Below are 23,157 nucleotides of genomic sequence, written 5' to 3'. Positions count from 1 at the left end.
GAAAGCTTCCCCCAAACCACTGCAGGAGCAGAATGCAAGGACAATGAGACAGTGTGCTGCCTTCTCTAGGCGGGTTTCTCATACTGTGGTGACTCCACCCACAGACAGAACAGACTGGTATTTGCTTGTTGTCAAAGGAAAGCTCCTTTAAGAGGATTAGGGAATTTGTTAGAATGTCAAATTTCCCCCAATGTGAAATGGTGACGAACGGCAGTGCTCCATCCTTGCAGGTGACACTATGACTGTATCCTTGGTTTCTGCTGCAATGGAATCAAGGTAGGTGTCAGTCTCTCAACTCAGGTTCCGGGAATCCTTAGTTAGCAACCTCCTTCCCTGCTCAGAACATGAGTAGTTGTTAAGTATAATAAGGAACATTTCAAGAGAAAGAGCAACTGGAAATGGAGTTAGAGCTATGGTTTGGGGAGAGTTTGAATTGTTATGATGTTACATAAAACAGGATTTTTTTAAAGACACAAACACATCTATGAATAAATAATATTTTCCTGCAACGATTAAAATAGTTATGATGATGCCAGAAGCCATCTTGGAAACAGGTTGGGTTTATCCAACTGTTTAGGATTTTGCTTTCGGATGTTCATGGAGTCATGCTCTACAGTTCCATGCTTGCCTATCAACTAACTCCGTATCAGCCGTTCACATGGAGCACTGAGGGAAGTGTTCAGACTCTCAACAAGTGTTTGCATTGTAAAAAGTGATTATGGTCAATCCGACAGGACTAAGGTTCTGTTTGAGATGAGTGTCTTTCAACAGCCACCAAAAGTGATATGGCCTCCCACAGCTTGGAGCAACAGTGTATAGAACTGCTCTCCTTCTCATAAAATAAGCACTTTAACACAGAATCATAGAATCAGGTACAGCAAAATCTGGCTTATACAGTCCTGAGTTCCTGGAAAGATGCATGATATAGTCAGGGTCCTCCATCAACAGTAACAGGTTTGAATAACCAAGTTCTCAGGGACCTCTTAAAAAGTTCTGTACTTTGACCTCTTCTTCCTGACGTCACAACCAGAAGGCACCACTGGGGGTGGCACAGATCATGAGAAAAATCCCCATTTCTTCCTTTCTTACAAGACCTTTTAAATTGTCTCCGTTAATCCAGGGATTTAAAACTTTTACTATGAGCTGTCCCATCATCTAGCAGTTCTCAAAGTGTGGGCCGTGAACCCTTGAGGGGTGCCTGAGCTTTGCTCTGGGACACAGTTAATTGGAAATAATCTGATCCTTTCAGTTTTTCCTTTTAAACTCATAGGTCTTATCAGAGTACTGTTTAATTTGAGGATAATCCTGTCCCATTATTGAGGCAAAGTCATTCTAAGACTTTACCCGATGCCATGGGAACTATGAGGTTTTCCAGGCTGCCTGTTGAGAGCAGACATTGTTGTCAGCCAGGCAGAGGTCTGAGGATGTACCTTGCTCAATCTTTGGGTGGTTCCTACCCTGGCTGCAAATACTTTCCTCAAATATTCACATTTACTCTGGCGGCTCGGATGGTAAAGAAACTGTCTGCAATGCGGGAGACCCGGGTTTGATCCCTGGGTCGGGAAGATCCCCTGGAGGAGGGCATGGCAACCCACTCCAGGATTCTGGCCTGGAGAATCTGCATGGAACGAGCCTGGTGGGCTATAGTCCACGGGGTCACAAAGTGTCGGACACAACTGGGCGAGGAAAGCACCAGTATCCAGCTCAGCAAATCCTTATCTCCCTGGACTCACATCTCAGTCTTCAATCAGGGAGACCTCTGGGCTTCAACTGGGTGGCCCCTCCTGGCTGTGCAGCCTGGGATCTCAGGCTGAAAGCTGGTGTGATTTTTACTCTTCATTTGGTTCCCATTGTCCTTTGTTGTCTGACTTCAACATTATAAAAACCACTGTTCCATTGGTTTGCCTAGTTTTTAAAAGTTGTTTCAGATGGGAAAGTAAATCTAGTTCTTCTCTTTTAATCTTGGCTGGAAATAGAATCTGCCTCCATTTTCAAGTCATATAATTTCTGGACAGTAAACTGCATCTGCTTGAGGCATACGATTTAATGATTTCTAACAAACCCCCATTCAATCAAAATACAGAACATTTCTTTCACCCCAAGCCCCCTGGTTCCCATCTGCTATATATGCCTGTATCAGCCGACAGCCTCAGATAATCAATGTTCTATTTTTTTCCCCACTGTAAATTTGTCCATCTATATTTTTAAAGAGTATTTTTGCTGGGTAAAATTCCTAGTGAGAATTCTTCTTTTTCAGCATTCTAGAAATGTGGCTTCCACCTTTTATATTTTACAGATCAGGAAATGGCTAATTTTAATCCAATTGTCTTATATTCTTCTTCGAATGTACTTTTTCCTCTGGCTATTTTTAGATTGTTCTTTTTTTCTTTTAATTTCAGCAATTTTTACTACAATGGACCTATATCTGACTTTCTTTGTATCTATCCTGCTTACCATAGGCAGAGTTCCTTGACTCTGTCTTAACTCGCGTGTGTTTCATCAGTTTTGGAAACTTCTCTAGGGGTATTTCTTCAGACATCGATTATGTCTCCAAATACTGCTTTCAATTCTCTTCCTCTCTTTGGGAATTCCATTACACCCATGTATTCACTATGGCCCACATGTCTTTTAGGCACTTTTCTGTATTTCTCATGTTTTCTTGTCTACATTATTCAAGTAAACATTTTCTGGTAACTTCAATTCATCATTTTTCTCTTCTGTTGTGTCTAATGTGCTCTGTAAAACTTTTGCTGAGATTTTTAACTTCTGGGGTTTTCTTTTTTCCCCTCCAGTTCTAGAATTTCAATTTGATTTTTTTAAAAAGCAAATCCAAGTTCTCCAGTGATCCTTGACCTCTGTTTTTTACTTCTGCAGGTCCCATGAAATCAATGAAAACTTTAAACAGGCACCTAACTTTTAATCTGTACTTTGGCCACACTTAAGCCCCAAGCATTTTACAAATCAGCAAATGCCCAAGGAAAAAAGTGCTGCAGAATGATTTAATTTTGATGAACCCAAATTTCTCAATTATTTCTTTTCTAGACCAAGATTTTGATATCATATCTAAGAACTCTTCACTAATCCTTAGGTCACAGATTTTCTTCTATGTTTTTGTCACAGATTTTTAAAGTTCTACATTTCAACTTATGACTCATTTAAATAAATTTCTGTATAATGTGTGAGGTTTAGGTCAAGTTCATTATTTTGTCTATGTAATTGTTTCATCACCTTTGTTTGAAAAGCATACCTTTCCTCCACTGAATATTTTTACTCCTTTGTCAAAAATCAGTTGGATATATTTGTGTGGGGCTGTTTTCGGTTTCTCTATTTCTTTTTTTATTGAAGGACTATAAATGGTACTGTATTTTATTTTCTGTTTCCCCATGTTCATTAAAAGAGATCCAACTGATTTTTTTTGAGTTAATGTTGAATCGCACAACCATGCTGGACACAGCCTGTAGTTCTAACAAGTTTTGGCAGATTTCTTGGGGTTTTGGACACAGACTATTATGTTATTTGACATGGGGACACTTTCACGTTTTCCCTTCCTTTATCCACATGCCTTCCTTTTCTTGCCTTATTGTACTGACTAGACCTTTTAGCACTATGTTGAATAGCAATGGTGGCTGTATACATCTTTGTCTTTACCATTAAGTCTTTAATCAACTATGATGTATGCTGCAGGGGTTTTATAGGTGTATTTTGTTTTTTAATCAAGTTGAAGAAGTTCCTCTTATTTCAGTTTTTATTGTTTGTGGCCATGATGGCTTTCCTCATCCCAAGATCCCCAGCCACTCTACTTCCTTCTTTTCACCTTTCAGATTCATGTTTGCTTTATATACAGTGGCTGTACTTAGCAAATGCATCTATTCCATGCTTCTAGAAGCAAAAGTCCAAATCTATTTTTTAAAAGCACTGATTATTCCCAGTGGGTAGGCTGATCTGAGACAAGTTATTCTGCCATTACTAGATTTGAAGACCTTGCTCATTTTTCAAATCCTTGTGATTCATATTGACAGCATTTACTTCGGTTTGTTCTTCATAAACATGATAACTGTTTTAACTGCTTTCTAAAGATTTATCACTGTAATGTCCTCCAAAAAGAATGACAAAGAGACTCGAAAAATTCAATGTTGGGAGTGAAAAAATTGCTAGTTAGAAACTTTATCCTCACTGGAATTTACTAACAAAAATCAAACTGCTTTAAAAAATGACATATGGATACTGGGTAGAAAAATCATTTTAAAAAAAATCTGTCTGAAATGCTGTCAAAATTATTTATATACATGTGCACAGATTCTATTTTTATCTTTGGCATAATGTAAAGGAAATATTCTAGACACACATTTTGTATTCCATACACATATAGAGGAAATATTCAATACATACATTCTGTATAAATATTCTATAATAATATGTTGTGTAAAAGTTCTCACAAAAATAGAAAGCTTCATACTGGGTATTAAATTGATGATTTATATACTTGTACTGATTTGATATTAAGATGAATTTCAATTATATAGGAATAGGCTCTTCATTGCAGCATTGTTTGTAACAGTAAGACTGGAATCCATCTAAATGTCTATTAATAGAGAAACTGATTAGATAAAACTTTGGTACAGCAACTAAACAGAATATTATGCAGCCATTAAAAACAATGGGAAAACTTCCTGTGTACTGACATAGAAAGATCTTCAAAACGTATTACTAAGTGAAAATGCAAACGTGTATAGCATGTTATATTTTGTACAAGAAAAAGGGAAATAAGACTACATATGCATTTTTGGTATATCTGTATAAAGAAACATCAGAATACATAAGAAACTAATAAAAGTAGAAACCAGAAGGGAGAAGAAGAGAGCTGAGAGATAGGAACAGGGTAGAAATGGGATCCTTCAATGTAAACACTTTGAGTTTTGGCCCATGTGAAGATATTATTAAAAGCTAATTTCTTAAGAAAAGTCCTATAGAAAGGAAACTAGCTTTTTATTTTAAAGCTGAATTTAAAGCACAATTCAGTTTAAAATCAAGAAGACTGAAAAATCTACAATCAGTTCCTCTATCTTTTTGGATTGTGAACCAGAGTCCTTACTGCAGGTCTTAGCCATGCTGAGTTCCTTCACTATAAAGTATAGTCCTACTAAGCCAAACGTCTTCCAAATGCTACTGCTTTCAGTAATATTAATCATAAATCTTACCTCTGGAAAGGACTCCATCCAGTCACCCACCCCAGCCTCAGACAGGCAAATAGCATGGATGAGCCCATGCAGAATAATCATTACTAGTGAGCAGACAAGAGAAAAAGACCAATGCCACGGGCTTCTTTCCCTGATCTGATGACTGTCAAGTATATTTCTTCCTGATAATGTACATATGGAACCAATCTGGTGGCCTTCTGAACTTTACACATGCATTAACTGATATCATAATCTAGAAGAAGATCAAAATTTCAGGAGTGTTAATTGTTTTGCCAAAGCTTCATTCATAGACAATGTTGTTTTCCCTACGGCTCATTCTTTAATTCCAGATGCCTGAATCAAAGAGGAAAGTGGCTGGTCAAACTCATTTATCATCAATAAAATAACACACCAGGGCAATGAACAGGCTAAGTCAGCAAAGAATTTCATTTATTCCCTAAATCAAAAGGACAGCACTATTCATTATTAAATAAAGATTGCTTTTTCCCTTTTATCTATTCTTGAGATGTATATTGCAGACCTAATTAGATATGATTACTTTACCCCTTTAACTTCAATAATTTGAAGGGCAACATTTTAAAGAACAGAGAATCCAATAAATGTTTTCATTTCTTTGTATTTTTAATAAGCATCTAGAAATACAGTGGAAATATTGATTTAGATAAAATCACTACTATGTACATGAAACTTGACATTTCCTAATGAAAACAGGTCTTCCAATTTTTTCTACTGCAGACTGGCAATTTTACTTTATTTTTAAGTTCTATTCTGATCTTGGGTTTTGCATGTTATACTTACTATTGAGCTCTGCAGCCGGTAGCAATAAAACCTGGAGCCATATTTCCAGTTTCTTCTCCTACTCAAGGAGAGAGAATGGGAAGATGGGGTGTAGAGTGTATTGGGAAAGAAAGTAGACTCTGGAGTCTGAATGCTTGGATTTAAGACCTGCCTCCAGCATATCCTAACTGTGATCTGGGGGGGTCCTTCACCCTCTTTGTGCCTCAGTGCTCTTGTCAGCAAAGCAAGAATAATAATAGCATCTACATCAAAGGATCCTAAGGATTAATTAAAATAATTCACGTAAATTGCTTCACAGTTCCTGGCTTAGTCACTGCTCAATAAAAAAACATCTATTTTTGTAACTGCCTGACACTGCTGCTCCGCGGGCTTGCTTGCTGTCCCTTACGCACACCCCACGCTCCTGCCCTGCTCTGCTTTGTCCTCACTGTTCTGAGTCTAGACCACCACACTGCTTATCTTCTGGGCCGATGAAAGGTCCATTTCGTCCTGACCCACCTGATTAATCGTGACTTGGCCCCACTGGCCTGTTTGTTAGCAGTTCTGGTATTACACTCATTATATTAAACCCACCTTTTATTACAGCAATTTATGACTTCGTTTCCTTCATAGGTAAAGTCTGTGTCTTACTAGCATACAGTATTTATTAATAAAAATCTGCAAAGAGTGGTCACTGAACATTTACTGGATTTGAAAAGTTATGCTTTTACTTATAAAAGTAAGCACGATATGTTATACTATATAACAGCATGAGGCTTATAAAGATGAAATGAGATAATGCGCATAAACGGCTACTAACAGTTATTATTTTATCATCATTTAGTGTTTACCATGTGTCTGGCATTGCATTAAGTGCTCTACATGTGTGAGATCCTTGAAAGAGGGCCTGGAATAATGATCTTTCACTCTCTTTTCACTTTCAATGTCACTTTCACTGCTGGTATAAAGATCTTTTCACTCCATTGCACGGAGTAGGTGAGATAAAGGTGTTTTTTAGTAGGTGAGATAAAGGTGTTTTTTAATGACCGATGAAGAAAAACAGCATTGATATGGCAAATCTAAAAGCAACTGAATTACCCATATTATTAAAAAGTTGGCAATAGATAATGAAATTCCTGATACTTTACAGTATAGTTTGGAAGATCAAAATAATTTGCTATGTGCAAAAAGTAAAAGTGAAAGTGTTAGTAGCTCAGTCATGTCTGACTCTGAAATACCATGGACTATAGCTTGCCAGGCTCCTCTGTTCATGGAATTCTTCAGGCAAGAATACTGGAGTTGATTGCCATTCCCCTCTCCAGGGAATCTTCCTGACCCAGGGATCGAGTCCAGGTCTCCCACTTTGCAGGCAGATTCTTTACCATCTGAGCCAGAGATGAAAACTTGCAAATCTTAAAAGCCAAAGTTAGTATCATGCAAACGCATATCCAGCGTTCAGGACTCCTAACGCAAAACAGTACTGCTTCTGAAAGCCTCATTCCTCTCAAGTGTAAAAGGCCAATAACTGGAAGCTACCATCCAGGGGCGCCATGAGGGGTAAAGCAGATAATGCTGGTAAAGAGCTTAGAACAGTGTAATAAGTAAACATATATACTTATCTAAAGTGTCTTCATCATAAGAGATGCTCTCAATTATCTCATAAGTGAAGATCCAGGACCATGATGGGAAAACTAAATCCAGAGTTAATTCAAATTTGCTAAGTCACAAGCTGTTCTAAATTCATGACAATGTGCAATCATTGGCAGGTTATTCATTTTCTGATTGCCCTTCAGATGATAATGGAAATGGACATCAATCAAGAGGGAAAGGCCGAGGAAGGTGAATGTGAAAGCATGGGTAAGCCACGAAGCACATGATCACTTCCTAAAACTTGGGGAACTAAAATGTCAACTTCAGTTCCCACATAAATATCAGAGTCTAGTCAAATGAGAAACAAATTTTTATATTTTTGTGAAATGCTATCTTTTATATCATATAGATATAACTTACATCTGTTCTTCTGTTCATTTTAGCTTTTAAAAATGGTAAATGAAAAAAAAAGCACCAAAGATCTGAAAGGCAAAATGACACAATATAGCAAGCAAATAGTATTTTCTTTATCTGAGAATAATAATGTGAGCTGTTAAAGTAGAAAATATTTTAAAGGAATTATTTAAATAAAATTTAAAGGGAGCTGTAGAGGCTCCTTTCAGTGAGTTGTTTTTGGCATTCATACTATGCATGTGTGTACTAAGTTGCTTCAGTCATCGGCTATAGTCCATGGGGATGCAAAGAGTTGGACACGACTGAGCAACTAATACACAATTCAAACTATGAATCTCTTTAAATATAAAGATGTACAAAGCATGAAATTTCAAAAAATGATGACACAGATGGAAACTAAAAACATTTTGCCGTGATTCAAATGCATTATAAGCACCTCGAGGCATTCCTTTTTCAAAATCTGTTATCTGTAAAGTCACCAGAATAATCAATTTCTCAAAAGGATTCCAAGGCATTAGTAAAATTTCCTTACCAAAAATATGACTCCCTAGACTAAGCCCCTAAGTATGTGTTCTCTGTCTTTTATCAGTATAATCCTGGGCTTTAAATGCTATGAATACATAAACAGAAAGAGAGGCCAAGGAGTGGTATCCCTTAGTTCAGATATAGAGCTGCTCACACAGAATAGCAGGTTTTAAACTTCTAGATTCTACTGTCTAGTAAAATTTCCAAAATAAACCTGGGGAGACTCATCTAGACTGCCAAACTGTAATTTCACTGAGAAAGCATTATAGAAAACATTTAACACATATGATCATCAATAATTTATGAAGGAAAGGATAAATAGTTTAATATCCCCCAAGATGAGGGCAGGAGGAGAAAGGGTCGACAGAGGATGAGATGGTTGGATGGCATCACTGACATAATGCACATGAGTTTGAACAAACTGGGAGATAGTGAAGGACAGGGAAGCCTGGCATGCTGCCGTCCCTGGGGTGGCAAAAAGTCAGAATGACTTATTAGTGACCGAACAACAACAATAAAAATAAGAAGCCCTTCATTTCAGAATAATGGGCAGTTTTGTTAATTAAATAAATGTACCTTTAAGCTAAATTCATTATAGTGCTTTCATCTTTCCTTGTGGAAGTGAAAGTTGCTCAATCGTGTCCGACTCTTTGCAACACCATGGACTAGAGAGTCCCTGGAATTCTCTGGGCCAGAATACTGGAGTGGGTAGCCTTTCCCTTCTCCAGGGGATCTTCCCAAACCTGGGATCAAACCCAGGCCTCCCACATTGCAGATGGATTCTTTACCAGCTGAGCCACAAGGGAAGCCCACGAATACTGGAGTGAGTAGCCTATCCCTTCTCCAGCAGATCTTTCTGACCCAGGAACCGAACCAGGGTCTCCTGCATTACAGGTGGATTCTTTGCCAACTGAGCTATCAGGGAAGTCCTTGTGGATGGAACCATAAAGCATTTATCACAGAACAGCACTACCTGTGGTCTAATATTTTGTAAAGACTAAGAGAGACATGAAATGTGCCAGGGATCCCATAAAATATCTATAATTGGGGCAGTCAGTTTTTAAGTAAAACCTAGGGTGAAAGGAAAAAAAATCATCCTTTACGCAAAATAATCTGTTTAATCTGTTGAAATTAGAATGTTCAGTATGTGATTGTACTGTAGGTGTGCATGCTAAGTAGCTTTAGCCATATGTGACTCTTTGTGACCCTATGGACTGTAGCCCCCACCAGACTCCTCTGTCCATGGGATTCTCTAGGCAATAACACTGGAGTGGGTTGCCGTGCCCTCCTCCAGGGGATCTTCCCAACCCAGGGGATTGAACCTGTGCCTTTTGTGTCTCCTGCATTTGCAGCCAGGTTCTTTACCATTAGCACCACTGGGAAGCCCGCAAATCTCATCCCTTATGTTATCAGTCTAAATGTTGTTTCCCTTGAACCTGTAAAATTGAAAATAAATCATCATTTTTCTACTCTTCCTTTGCTCAAAATATTTATTGGAACACAGCACCCAAAATAGTTAAATTTATGTATCAGTAGTCTTCTGAAAGTGTTAGTCACTCAGTTGTGTCCATCTCTTTGCGACTTCATGGACTATAGCCTGCCAGGCTCCTCTATCCATGGAATTTACCAGGCAAGTGTACTGGAGTGGGTAGCCATTCCCTTCTCCAGAGGATCTTCCTGACCAACAGATTGAACCCGGGTCTCCTACGTTACAGGCAGATTCTTTACCATCTGAGCCACCAGGAAGCCCCAAGCATTCAAAGTGCTCAAATTGACGTGTTATAAATATGGATACTCACAGCCTATTTGAAATATACATATGGAATAATATTAGCTATGCTTAAGATGATGGACAAAAGGAACAATGATTAGAAAAGTTACATCTAATATCCAATAATATATTCCCATCAGCTGAGTTAAAAGACTGAATCAAACCTTGCAACTGTGACTTTGCACTATAATTCATTTTAATAAAATTCAAATTTTTGCCTAATTAAGAAAATTCTATCAAACTTTGTTCACAGAATGGAATTCAATAACTGGACCAATTTTCCTTTTTGAAGACTCTTTAAAAAAAATGCAGTGGAAAAGCTATTACCACTCAGTCAAGACACATTATGGTTAAAATATTCAAAGAAAGAGTTAAAATAAGAGTATATAAATACAACGTCTAACAAAACTAGCCCACATGCTCAGATGATTCCAACTAGAATGTGGATACACTCTCCAGTTAGTGGATTACAGCTCTGCATTCTCTACTTCTCTGTCCCCTCTATATGAATTATCCTATCACTCATTTCTATCTGGATTAATGACCTCACATTAAGGTTTAGGAAGTATGGAGGTGAGAAAATCTTGAGTATTTTCATTTTGTTACATGTTAGGATCCAGATGTTTTTTAATTCTGAATTTTATAATTAAAAATCTTGACAAAAATACATCTCTGGTGGTACTAATAGACTAAAAATTAAAGCTCTTAAGAACAGTATGGTATAGTGGTCCCCAGTACATGCTTTGAACTTATTAACTGTGTGAACTTGGACTTATTACTTAACCCTCTCTCTATGTCTCAGATTCCTCATCCTTAAAGTAGGGATAAAAACGGTACCATTCTCCTGGGGTTGGGACATAAGTTGGGATAATTAATATTAAGGTACTTAAAACAGAGCCTGGTGAATATGATCATTAGTATCAGCTACTGTTTTGCTATTACTTATTCCTGGAGTATCTGAAAAATTCATTGCATTAATGGAAGATTACCAAAAGAGTTGAACACTGTTTAAGTACCATATCAGTCAATCCTGACACAGAGAATTTCATCAGATGAGAAATGTTCAGTGAGTTAAGAAAAAAGAAAATGAGTAACTGCAAAGAGAAGATCCTTCATAATAAATGGTATCAGTTTTCCCCGTCAAAAAAGAACTACTCAGGTCTCATTCTGGAAGCTTAGTGGGAAGCCCGAGCAACAGAAATGTCCTCCCCTGGAAGCCACACTCACCCCCTGCTCATCCAGTTTCATGAGTTGTTCTGTGACTTTGGGGGTGTTGAAGGCCAGCCGCAGGCACTGAACATTGAGCTCAGGAATCACGTGCTCCAGCACCTCCTTCAGGGGGAGCCCCCGAGCCGTCGAGTGCTTTGCCGTTGAGGGAATGGCGTCCTCCAGCACGGACCCTCTCAGTGTCATGAGCTGAAAGAGAGACACATGTCCAGCGAGATGAGTTAATACAGCCAGTGTGAGGACCCCCTTAGGGAGTTGGAGGTGACAGCTGATGAGTTGAGCCAGTGAGGGAGAAAGGATGGGGGAAGTGAACTAAGATACTTTATGTATGAAAAACGAGCCCAGTACTTTCAAGAAGAGCCAGGCAAGTCCAATGGAACTCATCATCAAGCTTTCTGAGGACATGTCCTTAAATACCAAAGAGTACACGTTTCCTTGAAGAGCTCAGGAAGACCAAGGTCTCCATATAGCTATACAATGTCACTTACACAAATACTAGGAAATTAAGGAGATATCCCAGAGACTAGCTGAAGACTAAATGCTTAGAATTTGGATGTTATACCTTTTTGAATTGTAAGAGGTAAGGGCAGGGGAAGAGTCTTAAATTTCATAATGCACTGTTGACAAGCTTAAACTATTCCTAACCCCAAATGCTGCTATGATAGGACAACAATTAAAGTCAGTACAGAGCCACCGTCTACAGCATTTGAAGTGACTTGTGCTTTCCCCCATGTCTTAAGAACTCTGCTATTATTATGAAATATAAACATAAGCAAAGACATTTCCTTAAGTAATGATGATTTGTCGAAGCAAAATAGCTTTCATGTTCAGGAATTTTCATGTGACAAAGTTGTTAGTACAATTTAAACACTCTATGGTGACTTAAAACCATTAAGTTGAATGAATTTCCATTAAGCATGTAGGTTATAAGGCATTATACTGCAAAAGGAGTAAATGTTGAAGGCCAAGTATGGTGAAGAAAAGAGGGGTAAGAAATATCCATCCAGGAGGATATATGTACTAAGAAAAATCTAACAAAGTCAGATTCTATAACAAAAGCAGAAAAAGGACTGCTATGGGTCAGGGCATAAGAAAAGGCCCTCATGGAACAGCGTAGCACTAAAAAGGGGCCTTCAAGGAAAAACTGTACAAAAAGACAGTGTCAGAGAGCAGAAGTGTGGAGATGGGAAACAACAGGGTGTGAGGAGGAAAGAGAGACCAGTGTAGCTGAGCGGGATCTAAGTGAGCCAGAGGGGGCTGTGGGTGGGCCAGAGTCCCCAGCAGAGTGTACCTCGAAGGGTGTGCACCTCACCCAGAACCAACAGGCCATCTCAGAAATTGTTTGCACGCGGATGATGACCTAAGAAAATTCAGTTGCTACTGCCCAAGAAAGAAACTACAGAGAATACAGCTTGAAAGAAGCTGTACTGTTCAAGTAACAGGCAAGATGGTGTGACAGAGAATTACCAGGGAAAATGGAAACCAAAAGAAGAATCACCAGGGAAGTGAAACCTGTAACAGGTGCCAACGGAAGGGAAAGAGAAATGAGGGTAGAAAAAGCCAAGTTCACCAACCTCTGCCTCTCAAGACAAGAAGAAGGTGCTTGAGGTTATTTGCAGTCTATTCATTTGCTTGGTATCTTTTCTTTCATTTATAGTCTGTTTTCAAAGAATACTTGGGTAAAAAAAAATCCTTTTCTGTGACTTAATATCTAATTTGACAGAAAGGATTTTTGTTTAATTTCTCACATCATGAGAAATAGCTGAACAACTCCTGTACTCCTACTTTCATGAGATAATGCCTGTCGAGGGTCGGGAAGATACAAAGCCTGGACGGATTTCCAGCTGAGAGAGCCCCAGACCAGGAATGCTAAGGCAGAGTGCTAATCCTGGACCACAGGAAGATAGCAGCTCACCTCCAGAAAAGTCTGAGCAGATGAGAAAAAGAATGACTCATTTTTATACCTGAGCCACCAGTGTGACTGGTATGTTTTGCTAATGACTTTCAGAAACAAGCAGAGAATCCACCTATATGCCTGTTCACCTATGCTTAAAAGCACTCACGCCAGAGATTTTGTTCATAAACAAACAGTCACATTTACAAATACATGTTAAGCCCTTTTTTTGGTTTCTTTATAGTGTGCAATGATTATTTCTATTAAAATGAAAAATACGTTTGTATTTCTGTTATCTTGACGCCATTTGTGAAGCAACTGGAATGTCACTTAGGAGACTGCTTTCTTTTTTCTTGACAGGAAATTAATAGCATGAGAAATCCCTACCAAGGCATAAGAATTAAGTCCTACTTTATTAAACAGTCAGTCAACTGTTCATCCTACGAAGTGCAAGAGCTCCGGATTGGGACCAACATCCAGAGATATTTCTATCAAAGGACTTTCATTAGTATATTTCTTTGAAAAGCCTCATAAAGATATTACAGTTAAACCACACTTAAGGATTATTTCATCGGAAAGACAAAAAAAGACAAAAGATAGTGGCAATGAATTAAATAAATGTGAGGGAGAAAGGAAGTAACGAAATGGCGGAGGACTATTTTAGTTGTTAGGTATGTGGTCATAAATCCCACGGACAGAGAGCCTGGCGGGCTACGGTCCATAGGATCACAAGAGCTGGACATGACTTAGCGACTAAAGCACCACCACCATGAACAACCTGGAGTCCTCAACATCCCTGAGCTTATATTCAAGTAGGGGGAAGACATAAAATGACTAAAATAAGTAAGTACAATGTGTGAGATAGTGGTGTTCATGGAAATAAAAAAAAAGGCCTGGAAGTGGGATATGAGACAGTAGAAATTTTAGATCTACTGGCCGAGAAGGCCCCTGTGGCTTAACAGTAAAGGCCAAAAGGAAAAGAGAGTGATGCCCATAAGGAGGCCTGGGGAAGAACACTGATTACAGAGGAATAGGGATCATTGGAGCCCTGAGGCAGGGCTGTCCTCATTTGCCCAGAAGAAAGGAGGCCACTGCGGCTGGAAAAGATGAAGCGAGGTAAAGGTCAGAGACAGATGTGCCTGGACTCCCCAGCTAGGGAGGAGAATGGCTTTTTCCTGGAAGCTGGAAATCCCTAGAGGGATTCTGAACTGAGGAATCACAGAATCTGTACTACATTTCTAAAGGATCCCTGCTGGGCTCAAGAGGATGCAGGCCTAAAGGAAGATGGAGGAAGAAAAGAGAAGATGACAGTGGTCTGGGCCCAGGCAGAGCAGTGAGATGGGAGGAGCAGTTGAATTCTGGACACATTCTGAAGACAGTCAACCAGGTTTGTGGGGAGACCAGATCCGAGGGCGGGGTGGGGGCGAGAGCGGAGTCGAACAGGACCTCCAGGTCTCTGGTCTGAACAACTCTAACAAAAGGGTTGTCATCGGTTAAACATTAATTTGAACATGCGAGCAGGTGGTAATGAACCATAAACAACATTTGACTTGGATATTTCAATCAAATGATTAAGGAAATGGCCCCAGGGGCCCATCGAATGGGTTGGTAGGAAAGGACCAAGGAATCCTTAAGTGTGATTTTAACTGTAATTACAGGAAGGAGGTGTAGGTGGAGCATTTGAGGCTGAGGCAGGGAGAGGCAAGAAAACAGAAGAAGGCGAGCAAGGTTTCCCAACCACGGCCGAGGGACCACGTTCACTTAGGTCAGCAGCCAACCTGGAGAGAGAGGCTGCGACCAGCCAGGCACGCAGGCAAGGGAAGCTGGAAGGGACAATCGTGGACAGCAGAGACAGGATCTGAGAAAGAAAGAAAGAAAGAAAGGGCCACCTTGGAAAGCCTCAACCTCCAGCATGAAGAATGAGAGGATAGGAAGGAACTGAAATAAAACAAAAAATATACAAAAGCAAAAGGATGACGACGACTTAAATCAGAGCAGCCTTAGGGGGCGGGGATAAGGTTAAGCACAGAAGCATAGAAACAGGTGGGAGGAGGTAAGCGTGGCTCTGAGAAAGCTGGTGGGGACAGAGGAACAACTACCTACACCCAACTTCAAAAACATAGTGCGTTCTCTGTGCTTTCAACGTTCAACAAAAGAACGAACTGACCCTGCTTAACGATCAGCTGTGCTTGGAGAAAAAGGACCCTAGAGCATGTGAGTCCTTCATTCCTCTCGGGCCACTCAACACAACACATTAGATATTAAAGCCGTGCCCTTAAAAATCCTATTTTTAATTTCCCCAGAGTTGAAGCTGAGAAACAATTACTAAGTGAAGCCAACCCCTGCAACCTGTCTTGTATTCAATGGGGGAAATGAAGCCAAATGCCCTATTTAAACTAGTTTCAAAACCATTATTTTCTACCTACCTCAAGGGGGTATTAGGCATTAATGTATGACAACAATCTTAAAGTCATTTGGCTCAGAGAGGCAATAAATTGATAGCTGGCATAACTATACACATGTTTAGAAAGAAAACAAAAAAATTCCCTCATAGTCCCAAACTTGGTCATGAGGTCATTTTTTTGAATCTGGAAATCAGGCAGAGCTTTAACAGTCTCCACATGACAAACTCTAGTGCTTGCTTTTATTTTACTTTTGAGAATAAATATACATATATATTATATATAAATATTTGAATACTACATATATGTATTTGGTTGCTCAGTCACATCCCAGTCTTTGGGATGCCATGGACTATAGCCCTCCAGGCTCCTCTGTCTACAGGATTCTCCAGGCAAGAACACTGGAGTGGGTAGCCATTCCCTTCTCCAGGGGATCTTTGCAACCCAGGGATCGAACCTGCATTGCAGGCAGATTCTCTACCATCTTTGCCACCACAGTTTTTCTTTAACGCTTTGTTGGCTATTTTCTTTTGTTTCCTTTTGGACTTCCCTGGTAGCTCAGACGGTAAAGCGTCTGCCTACAATGCGGGACACACCCAGGTTCAATCCCTGGGTCAGGAAGATCTCCTGGAGAAGGAAATGGCAATCTGCTCCAGTATTCTTGCCTGGAAAATCCCATGGACAGAGGAGCCTGGTAAGGCTACAGTCCATGGGGTCGCAAAGAGTCGGACACGACTGAGCGACTTCACTTTCAATTTCTTTCACTTTCTCTTTTTTACCTGAATTTCACTTTGAAATAGAAACGCACATATTATGTGTACTTAGTTCCTTAAAGAGCGCCAAGGACCCATTTTACCCACTATTAGACAGCCTCTCATTCAAAAGTCTTTATTTTAAGCCTCCAAGAATAGGTCCAAGATGGCAAAGAAAAAAATCCAAGAAGAGTCCCTTTCCTTTTTCCTGGGTCAAGAAACTTCTTCAACAATAGTTTGAAAAAGTGAGTTAAGTTTTAGTTGACCCCCTCTGGCTCCTCAAGCTGGCTCAGTGCCTTCCGGCTGCCCAAACAGGATATGTAATATCCAATTTGGGATTCTGAGGACTCCAATTTCCTTGGGTCATACTTACTGAACATATCTTTCTGTGAATCAAAATTCCCATTCATTTATTGCATCTACCCAAAGCTAGATGGGAAGAAAGGGTCCAGATCTAATCATTATGTCCACCCCCGTCACAACCAGAATGAATGAAAGGGGTCTTTGTTTATTCTAAAGACATTTGTAACCATGTGCTATTAAATTTAATTGCTTTGCTACTGCTACGACTCTATTTTTTTTCTCACTTAAATTAAGCCTCAAGTCTTTCTCATGTGCAACTTACCTCACTAGTTCTAAAAATTATTCGATAGTTGTAGGGAGATCCATTTTCTTTCGTTTCTTCTGGTTTTTCCCTTCGAATGCTCACAGCCACTGGACCAAGATTCTCATCGGCCCCAAAATAGTTCCAGTGTTCTTAGGTACAATAAGACAAAACAAAATTAGATATTTACAGCACACTAAAAAATGTCATATGCTGCTTACTATTTAAATCACTCAGAAATTATATCAATAAAATATAAACATATTTAACAAAAATTAATATCCTTCACTGAATTATAAAAGTAAAGACTGTGCAATCAATGTAGGTTTAGTCTCAGAGGTGGTAGGACAACAGAGGTGGCCTGCTGAATTTTTTTTTTACTACTCTGCAACTCACTACCTTACTTTTAAAAAGAAAATTGTGTTATTGCCCTATAAACAGGCTATACTATATCAGGGCTTCCTAGCTTTTATAAAAACTGCATCAACTAAAAACCACATCAACCAACCGCCCCCGCCCCCAAACCTACTGAGAACAAAGTTTGAAGATAGATGGATTTCCTGCAGATTAAAAAAGATTTCCCCAGGGACTTCCCTAGCAGTCCAGTTAAGACTCCGTGATCCCAAGCAGGAGACACAGGTTCAATCCCTGTGTAAAGGAAGATCCTGCATGCCACACAGCATGGCCTAATTAAACAAATAAAACGGACCTCCCCGGACAGGAGAGAGGAGAGAGGTCTGAGAGTTACTCGGCAGCATCCTTCTCCCACCCTGCCCAGGTTAAGACAGAGCCTTAGCTCAAAGGAAGAGCTTCCAAGTGCCCCTGGGAGGCAGAAGCCCAGACCCAGGGCTTTGGGCCTCACCAAAGGTTCCCGCATAGTAAGCACCAAAGGCGTCCAGCAGAGCCGCTGCATCTGGAGGGATGTGAGGGCTGGGATGAGGGCCTCTCCCAGGCCACCACAGTGGCCAGGTGACTAATGGCAGCTCATGGCCCTCTCCTCAGTGTCTGGCATTTCTCCAGACTCCAAACTTTAGAACAACCTTGGGGGTGGGGCAAAGAGTCCAAATGACTGGTGTTGACTTTATCTTCCTCCTAACAAGAAGGAAGGTTGGGGTCAAAATTAAATCAATTTACAGAAAATAACAAAGTGATATGTACTTACTGTACACCTAAGTATACTTCTGTAAAAAAATTAAAGTTGTTGCTATAGACAAAAGATATTCACAGATGAGAAAGTTATATATATTAAAAAAAAAAGCCCCAATACACAAAAAGCTAGAGTAGATAACTTACTTTTCAAACCTCCAAAATACTTATTTACATTGCCCTATTTCATTTACATGTGATATGGTTAAATGACTGAGCTGTGACATGGTGGGTTACTCTCATACAAAATGCATCAATATTTGAAAATACACATTATTCTCATACATAATGTGTATTTGAAAATCCATGAGACTAATAAGCAATAACAGCATAAAATATCTAATCATATAGTTCTAAATTTAGGTAATACATATGAAAATGCTTTGTAAGTACTAATGAATAATTATAAAAAACAATCATTAATACCACGAGCTATCTAAGAATATTATCACAATCCATGGAAATTCAACATAAGGGAAACACAATGGGAACACAGGCAACAAGCATCTCATATATGGACAGCTGATAAAACAACCCAATAAACATCACAAAATCCATGTACAAACACTTATGTACACCCTCAAAACACAGCACATGAGAATCACACTCAGAAGTTATTTACTCTTACTTTGCACATAATTTTAATAAGCGTGGTTGTCTGGTCTTCAAGCCCACAGCTTGATTTCAGAGGTGTGATAAATCCAGATGCTGACAAAGTCCAGAGTGTAGGGCTGACAGAGACTTGCATGCAGACAGCAATGTGACAGACCACTGACAGTAAGGAAGAAAACAAAAAGGGAGGAGATAGAAACAGTATGAAAAAGCGGATGCGAACTGAAAGAGCAACAAGACAGCAGTCTGGGGACATTGACTGAAGGAGCAAACAGCCTCACACACTTCAAAACTTCAGAGACCATTTTAACCCTGCAGCACAGAACACCGGTGGACCTGTCAAAGATGACCATGACATTCATTATATCCTGTTCATGGACTCCACCCCTGACTCACCAGAAACTCCTCAAACATTCCCCACAAAGCTCAGGAAGGGCAGGTGAGACCGCTATTCTTTGCCGCTGGAGAAATTCACAAAGACACGGGGCCAATACCAATTACCGTCAGAAACCTCAACTTCTCCTCAAGCTGTCCCCGGTCAGTTCTTGCTCCCCTTCTCCACTGCAGATATTTCAAATGTTCTCTGTTCTCCTTCAAACTCCCCCCATCTACCTTCTCTAAACTCAGCAGATAATGTTGTCCACATCACAAAGAAAATAAAGAGCCCTTTCAGAAGCCACTGCCTCACTTTCCACCATCACTCACAGACACTTAACCAGATCCAGACTTTAACTTCCTTCGCTTTATAATATAAACCCAGTCTCTCCTGAAATTCTAGCCTCCACTCAATTCCACCTTCCCAGGGACACTGATGCCCAATCACCCTCCCTGTATCTCCAACTTGCCCTCTCTACCTGCTCATACCCATCACCATTTACTCAGGCTCAGGTCTCCTTCATCTTTAACTGCAACACTTGCCCTCAGTTCCTTACCAACCTGGAGGTTTCTCTTTTCTTCCACTGGAAACTTCTTGAATGAGATACCTAATTCTTCTCTTTAGGATTCCCATCATCTGACTGCCATTGCACAGTCACCAGTCAGCCATAAAGTTGAAACAAACAGAAACTCTGGGTCCTTATCCTGTTCAAACTCATCATAACTTGCCAATAGCATTTCCTTTTTTCTCCCCCCCAGAAACACTTCTAGAAAGTGGCTTCTCCAAAACCACCCTCTCTTGGTTTTTCTTCCACTGGTCCTGCCTCTTCTTACTCAGTTTCTCTTCCTCTTCCCATCTAGAATCTTCTGTCCTCTCCCAATGCTGATTACTCTCAAGAGTTTACGTGTCCACTCCACACGTCTGTGAGCCCTAGATCTTCACATTTAAAAGATGTCCCATTCTTTACCAAAAGAAACTCGTGATTTGGAGTCCCATGGCATCTGTAAAAGTGAACCTATCGCCTTCCACACAAATCGAGACAGATCTCCCTGCAACCCCTCCTGGAGTAACTGCTACCACATTCCTCTAGCTGCTTATGCCTGACCCCCATCATGCCCGCTGAATTCTAGCTCCTAAAGAGCTCTATAATCCACCTACTTTCCTCCATCCCACTGCCACTGATTTATCCACATCATCATTCACCTGGATGTTTGCGAGTTTTCTGACAGATTCAGTTCAGTCGCTCAGTTGTGTCCGACTCTTTGTGACCCCGTGAACCGCAGCACACCAGGCCTCCCTGTCCATCACCAACTCCCAGAGTCCACATAAACCAATGTCCATCAAGTTGGTGATGCAATCCAACCATCTCATCCTCTGTCGTCCCCTTCTCTGCCTGCTCTCAATCTTTCCCAGCATCAGGGTCTTTTCCAATGAGTCAGCTCTTTGCATCAGGTGGCCAGAGTACTGGAGTTTCAGCTTCAGCATCAGTCCTTCCAATGAATATTCAGGACTGATTTCCTTTAGGATGGACTGGTTGGATCTCCTTGCAGTCCAAGGGACTCTCAAAAGTCTTCCCCAACACCACAGTTCAAATGCATCGATTCTTCTGTGCTCAGCTTTCTTTATAGTCCAACTCTCACATCCATACATGACCACTGAAAAAACCATAGTCTTGACTAGATGGACCTTTGTTAACAAAGTAATGTCTCTGCTTTTCAATATGCTGTCTAGGTTGGTCATAACTTTCCTTCCAAGGAGTAAGCATCTTTTAATTAGCTTTTCATGATTGGCTTCTAAGATGCAAGCCTGACCATCACTATAAGTTTCAAACCCTCTGCTGGTTTCCCACCAGTCCTTGGATACTACTCAAGCCTTCTCAAGGGCCCTCATGGCCTGTCACCAGCCTGTCATTCCAGTTTCAACCTGGACCTTCCATTCATCTGAACTCCGAGAACCAACCATCCTGAACTTGTCAACTCACTGTGCCTGTCTCACCTGAAGCACTCTGTCTAGGACAGTCCACCAAGTAACTCCTCTTGACTAAGACCTCGCATCCTTCAGGGTCACATTTGAAATATTATTGAGACATCTTCTCAAAGAGTGCTTGAACAATGAAGCAAAATTAAAGTGTGTACTTAGCATAGTAACGATAATACTTTATTTTAAAACTGGTAAGAGAAATACAAATTAGGGAAACCAAATAATACATTGTAACTGCAAAAATTTAGAAAGGTTACTACAGAAAAACATGAATTTATAAAAATACAAATATTGAACACATTCATTTTAGTATAAAATGGCAGAAAATATTTAAAAAGAAACTAATCCTACCTAAAAATGAAGAAGGTTGATTTAAAAAAATGAATCACTTAAACTTTTTTGTGTGTCATCATCAAGCCCTGGCTAGATTTTTGTGTGCTTTTTCCTAGCTGCTGAAGAAGTACATTTCTGAGCTGAGGGAATGCTGATGAGACCATTTATAAACTAACTTCTAACACTTTCTTCAGACTCTGTGTTCAAAAAATCCACCTCTGGTTTGATAACTCTGAGAAGATCTTTTAAAAATTTATATGTGTGTTTTTCAGGAACATCAATCTTCTTTTATTGAAAAAGAGCTCTAGCTGTTATTTCCAAGCAAGCATTTCCATTTGGCCTTCATCTACTTCAGTTCCATCAAAAGAGATGGAGATACTGCTCTGGCTTCCTGTGTTAAATTCACTACTGTCATGATCAGACTCTGCTTGTTCAAAAAGTCTTTCAACTTGAGTAAGAATTATTCTTACAATAAATGCCTTATTTTTTGGTCCACCGTCCTTTTTTTTTTTTTCCTGTCCCTGAGGATTACAAAACTATAGGGAAAAAAAAATCCTTCTGATGTGAATACAATTTTTTCACTTCAAAACTCGAATGCAAAGTGTAATTTGCCAACAGAGAAGTTTGGTTCAGCAAATTACCTTCAGTTCAGTTTTTGAGTCTTTAAACTTTGATCTCAAGACAAATGACTTTTTCATAACTAAAATCTAGCCTTTTAGGATCCTGAGTCTGGCCACTCTTGCTGCTGCCTGTCCTTCAAGCTCACTGGACTATACTGCTGCTTTCCTCCTGGGACCACAGTCTTGGGGCAGCACGCTGCATTGGCTCCACGCTGCAGCATGTGTATTTCTTCCCATCAGCTATGTATTGCACCTCCACCCTCTGCTAGCGCCATGGTATCCATCAAATGCAGAGAGCTCTTCCGGTCATACCTACAATCAGCTTTGTCTTTTGCGGGGTGGAGGGATGGAAGGGGGAGAGAGGGTCCAAGTATGGGGGAGATGCAGATGATAAGTGTTCAAGAAAGGCCAGGAAGCCTTTGATGATGAAAGACGGAGGAAGGAAAGGGGCGGGGGGGGGGGGGGGGGGGGGGCAGAGGGGCTGGAGACTAAAGTAGGGTGGATAAATCTGCTGATGGATGAATTGAAATACGGGTATTATACTACCAAAAATAATGATATTTCTGTGCCAGCATACTGGAATGCCAAAACCCAGTACTGCAATCACTACATTAGAATGATATAATGCAGTGAGGTGAGGCACTGTGCCAAGCACTCTAATATTCATGTCAACTATGAAATATCGGCATTGCCTTCTTTTTCACAGATGCGGCAATTATGATTTAGAGAGAATAAGTCACTTTCCAGCCACAAGCAGTACACAGCAGCACCAGAACTCAGACATATTAAGGATTAACTAGCCAGATCACACATAAGGCTTTATTTCCTGATGTACTATATTGCCAAGGTTTCGCTGTGTTTAAAGGGAGAAATATTAATATTTTACCCATATATCACTGATTCCCCTCACCTTCAGTTTTAGTTTTCATCCTTAGC

General features: G+C 40.0%; 1 protein-coding gene and 1 long non-coding RNA gene across 9 annotated transcripts in view; one reads left to right on the top strand and one right to left on the bottom strand.

The window, feature by feature from the left end:
- SIPA1L1 (signal induced proliferation associated 1 like 1) overlaps nucleotides 1–23,157 on the bottom strand; it is a 369,406-nt gene that overhangs the window by 98,193 nt on the left and 248,056 nt on the right. For all 8 annotated transcript variants that reach the window (XM_043472442.1, XM_043472434.1, XM_043472441.1 and 5 more), the window contains 2 exons: nucleotides 17,176–17,306; nucleotides 11,503–11,691 (listed from right to left, as the gene is read on the bottom strand). In XM_043472442.1, coding sequence (XP_043328377.1) covers nucleotides 11,503–11,691; nucleotides 17,176–17,306 — 320 coding nt within the window. The remainder of the gene's footprint in view (nucleotides 1–11,502; nucleotides 11,692–17,175; nucleotides 17,307–23,157) is intronic.
- Nucleotides 176–21,993, top strand: LOC122443819. The gene is made up of 3 exons (XR_006270115.1): nucleotides 176–276; nucleotides 7,742–7,832; nucleotides 21,874–21,993. It is a non-coding gene; the product is annotated as an uncharacterized LOC122443819 (long non-coding RNA).

Source organism: Cervus canadensis, chromosome 6 (genome assembly GCF_019320065.1).
Source record: "Cervus canadensis isolate Bull #8, Minnesota chromosome 6, ASM1932006v1, whole genome shotgun sequence".
Classification (NCBI taxonomy): Eukaryota; Metazoa; Chordata; class Mammalia; order Artiodactyla; family Cervidae; genus Cervus; species Cervus canadensis.
The sequence above is the reverse complement of the archived record's forward strand: the minus strand, read 5'-3'. Positions and strand labels throughout refer to the sequence as shown.